This window comes from Cynocephalus volans, chromosome 12, assembly GCF_027409185.1.
Source record: "Cynocephalus volans isolate mCynVol1 chromosome 12, mCynVol1.pri, whole genome shotgun sequence".
In the NCBI taxonomy this organism is placed as follows: domain Eukaryota; kingdom Metazoa; phylum Chordata; class Mammalia; order Dermoptera; family Cynocephalidae; genus Cynocephalus; species Cynocephalus volans.
Window position 1 is genome coordinate 65,198,547 of NC_084471.1, and position 4,470 is coordinate 65,203,016.

The window sequence follows — 4,470 nt, forward strand, 5'->3', positions numbered from 1 at the left end:
AACCTCTACAAAAAAACTCTTGGAGTAGATAAATGATTTCAGCAAATTTGCAGGATACAAAATCAACACACAAAAATCAGTAGCATTTCTTTTCTCCAATAGTGAATATGCAGAAAGAGAAATCAAGAAACTTGCCCATTTACAATAGCCACCAAAAAAATAAAATACTTAGGAATAGAGTTAATCAAGTATGTGAAAATTCTCTATAATGAGAACTATAAACCACTGCTGAGAGAAATTAAAGAGGACAAAAGAAGATGGAAAAATATCCCATGCTCTTGGATTGGAAGAATCAACATAGTGAAAATGTCTATACTACCCAAAGTGATATACAAATTAATTGCAATCCCCATCAAAATTCAAATGACATTTTTCTCAGAAATGGAAAAAACTATCCAGACATTTATATGGAATAACAAAGACCACACATAGCCAAAGCAATTCTGAGCACAAAAAATAAAGCTGGAAGCATAACACTACCTGACTTTAAACTATATTACAAAGCTATAATAACCAAAACAGCATGGTACTGGCATAAAAACAGACACACTGATCAATGGAATAGAATATAGAATCCAGAAATCAACCCACACACCTACAGCCATCTGATCTTTGACAAAGGTACCAAGCCTATACACTGGGGAAGAGACTGTCTCTTCAGCAAATGGTGCTGGGATATCCATATGCAGGAGAATAAAACTAGACCCATACCTCTCACCATATACCAAAATCAACTCAAAATGGATTAAAGAATTAAATATACACCCTGAAAAAATAAAACTTCTTAAAGAAAACATATGAGAAACTGTCCAGGAAGTAGTACTGGGCACAGGCTTCATGAATATGACACCAAAAGCACAAGCAACCAAAGGAAAAATAAACAAATGGGATTAAATCAAACTGAAAAGCTCTGCACAGCAAGAGAAACAATTAACAGAGTTAAAAGACAACCGAGTGGGAGAAAATAGTTGCAAAATATACATCTGACGAAGGATTAATATCCAGAATATACAAGGAACTGAAACAACTTTACAACCAAAAAACAAGTAACCCAATGAAAAAATGAGCAAAAGAGCTAAATAGGCATTTTTCTAAGGAAGATATACAAATGGCCAACAGACACATGAAAAACTGTTTAACATCACTCAGCATTCAGGAAATGCAAATCAAAACCACACTGAGATAGCATCTCACCACAGTTAGGATGGCTAATATCCAAAAGACTGTGAATGATAAATGCTGACAAGGTTGCAGAGAAAAAAGAACTCTCATGCATTGTTGGTGGGATTGCAAAATGGTGCAGCTTCTATGGAAAATGGTATGGAGTTTCCTCAAGCAATTGCAAATAGATCTACCATACAACCCAGCTATCCCACTGCTGGGAATATCCCCAGAGGAATGGAAATCATAAAGTCAAAGGAATATCTGTTCTCCAATGTTCATTGCAGCACTATTTACAATAGCTAAGAGTTGAAACCGGCCCAAATGTCCATCATCAGATGAGTGGACACAGAAAATGTGGTATATCAATACAATGTAATACTACTCTGCTATAAAAAAGAAAGAAATACTGCCATTTGCAACAAGATGGATGGACCTAGAGAGAATAATATTAAGTGAAACGAGTCAGGCACAGAAAGAGAAATATCACATGTTCTCACTTATTTGTGGGAGCCAAAAATAAATAAATAAATACACAACATCCTGGGGAGGGGGAGAAGACACAACAATCACAATTCCTTGAAGTTGATACGACAAGCAAACAGATATGAGGTTTTTCAGGGGGAGGGAGCAGAGGGAGGGGGAAGGAAGGTTTTGGTAATGGGCCACAACAATCAACCACATTGTATATTGATAAAATTAGATTAAATTAAAGATAAATGAATAAATTAGTATTTCAAAAGCCAAATAAAATAAAATAAATGAATAAAAATAAATAAATTCTAAGAGTAGCTGATTACTAAATACTTAGTGACTGATTTAGCAAATGACCAAAAAAGTCAGTGGCTAAATTGTGTCATCAAATATTTTTGCTAAGGTAATTTTAATTAAATAATTCATTTAAACATGAGAGCCATGTAAAGAATTTGCGTCATGAATTCTTGGCACCTATAAATCTCCACCTTTTAGTACATTTCTTAGAAAGTCATTTAAAACATATTACAAAATTCATCTTTCCATCACATTAGCTGCAGAATATACAGTGGTTTGTGGTGCATATTTAAATTTACCCTTCTTAACTTTTCTTACCCTTTTACATCCTGCTCTGTGACCCATAAGGCCAGCCTTGTATACTACATCAATGAATATCATTGCCCTCTGTCTTTAGTTTAGTTTGGCCGAGAACAGAAGCCAGCAATAGATTTGAGAGAGTCAGAACAGAATAAGACTAGGACAGAGCTCCTATTAGGTGACTTTTTCTCATAGTTGTAACATTCTCCAGGTCTGAATTAGTACTTCTACTTGCCTCCTCAAGCTACAAAACTTCCATTGTATGACCTGTGTGGTAATCTTGTCCACAAGTTTTAAATAATTCTCTCATAAAGTTTTTGTCAATTATCCCAATTTAAGACTGCTATTTTTTTCTTGGTAGGATACTGAGTGATACACTGAGATGCACCCACCACTATAAGTGACACTGGTGAAATAAGAGCAACCCTTCTATCCTTCTTAAGCTTTTGTTAGTGGTTTCTGCTGCCCTACTTTGTTTAGAAACACTATACACAATAGAACTCAAAACACATCAAATTTCTACAAGACTTTTCGAGTGATTGTCCTCTTGACTGCCCCTTTCACTTCATTGTTCCTCAAGCTGTAGATGATGGGGTTTAACATAGGCGTGATGACAGTGTAGGACAATGACACTAGCTTCTTGCTCTCAGGAGACTGGTTGGATTTAGGACGTAGGTAGGTCAGGCTGGCTGTTCCATAGAAGAGGGATACCACAATGAGGTGTGATGAACAAGTAGAAAATGCCTTCTGGCGACCAGTAGCAGAAGGCATCCTCAGAATGGTTGTGATAATGCGTGTGTAGGAAACCAAAATGAGGGAAAAGGGAAACATGATAAAAAGTAGTGTGGAGGCAACTGCTTGCATTTCATACATAGTTGTATCCTCACTGACTAGTTTCAACACTGGAGGACCATCACAGAAAAAATGGTCTACAATGTTTGGTCCACAGAAAGGAAGGGCCATCATCCAAGCTGTCTGTAGCATAGACACAGGAACACCAGACATCCAAGAGCCTACAGCCATCCACAAGCATAGCGACCTGTTCATTATGACCGAATAACGGAGAGGGTTACAGATGGCCACAAAGCGATCATAAGCCATCATAGAGAGAAGAAAACATTCAGAGCTGCCAAAGAAAAAGAAGAAGTACATCTGGGTACCACATCCTATGAAAGAGATGATTTTCCTTGGGGACACTAGATCTACCAGCATCTTTGGCACCATCACCAAGGTGAAACAGACTTCAAGAAGTGATAGGTTTCGGAGAAAGAAGTACATGGGTGTTTGAAGAGCAGGATCCACACTGGTAACCATGACAATAAGAAAGTTGCCCAACAAAGTGACTGCATAGATGGCCAGGAACAAAATGAAAAGGGAAATTTGCATCTCAGGATTGTTTGTGAAACCAAGAAGAATAAATTCAGTGACTCTGGTGCGATTTTCACAAGTCATATCTTCAGTTTCTCTCGAAGAATAAAAGTATGAGCATCAAAGGGTTTTCTATCAGTATAGCTATAATCTCAACAATAACAATACAATCCATAAAACGCATCTGTGTTCTCAGTTGTCTTACTGTTCTGTTTCTCTGAAGCAGAAGAATATTTACAATAAGATAAATTAAGGAAAAAAATATTTTGCATAAATCTTACTAATTGCTAATCACCTACATGCAGTTTTTTTCCACCAGTAGTCATAATATGCAAATCATATTCTTCATCATAGGCATTTTAATTTGCAGGATTAGGTACAAAGAGTTTAGATGGGTAATAATTGAAATAGAATCATCTACTAATTTTTAGTATGCAATAAAGATACATAATGGACTAGTTTGACTTTCTAATCTTTGATTATATAAATTATGTTTCTACTCATTGTAGTAAATTTTATACTATGCCATCTGCTATATATATATACACATATATATGTATATATATATATGTATACACATATACCAATATACACACACACATGCAAGAGTGAGAGAAATTTAGTAAACATACAAAAATAAATAAATAAATGTAATATATGCTTATGATTTTGGTGCTTTTCTGTAGTCTCCATGGTCCTGCTAATTTATTAATTTTTTGTATTTCTTCTTGAACCATGATTCAACTTCACTGGACCCCCATTTCTTACTATGCACACAAGTATAGTCATATTGTTTCAGTTGGGCTAAAAAAAATTCTGAAGAAATACAGCTTGAAATAGTGAAATAATCCTTCCAGCATTCATCTCAAT

At 35.6% G+C, this 4,470-nt stretch overlaps 1 protein-coding gene across 1 annotated transcript; it reads right to left on the reverse strand.

Moving 5' to 3' along the window:
• Positions 1–2,751: 2,751 nt before the first annotated feature.
• Positions 2,752–3,684, reverse strand: LOC134361350 (olfactory receptor 10A7). Its single transcript, XM_063076392.1, has one exon. It carries the CDS (start codon positions 3,682–3,684, stop codon positions 2,752–2,754), a length of 933 nt encoding a protein of 310 aa, XP_062932462.1.
• Between the last annotated feature and the right edge of the window lie 786 nt (positions 3,685–4,470).

Excerpts from the sequence above, each read along its gene's own strand:
- LOC134361350 (XM_063076392.1), bottom strand. The coding sequence starts at position 3,684 with ATGACTTGTGAAAATCGCACCAGAGTCACTGAATTTATTCTTCTTGGT.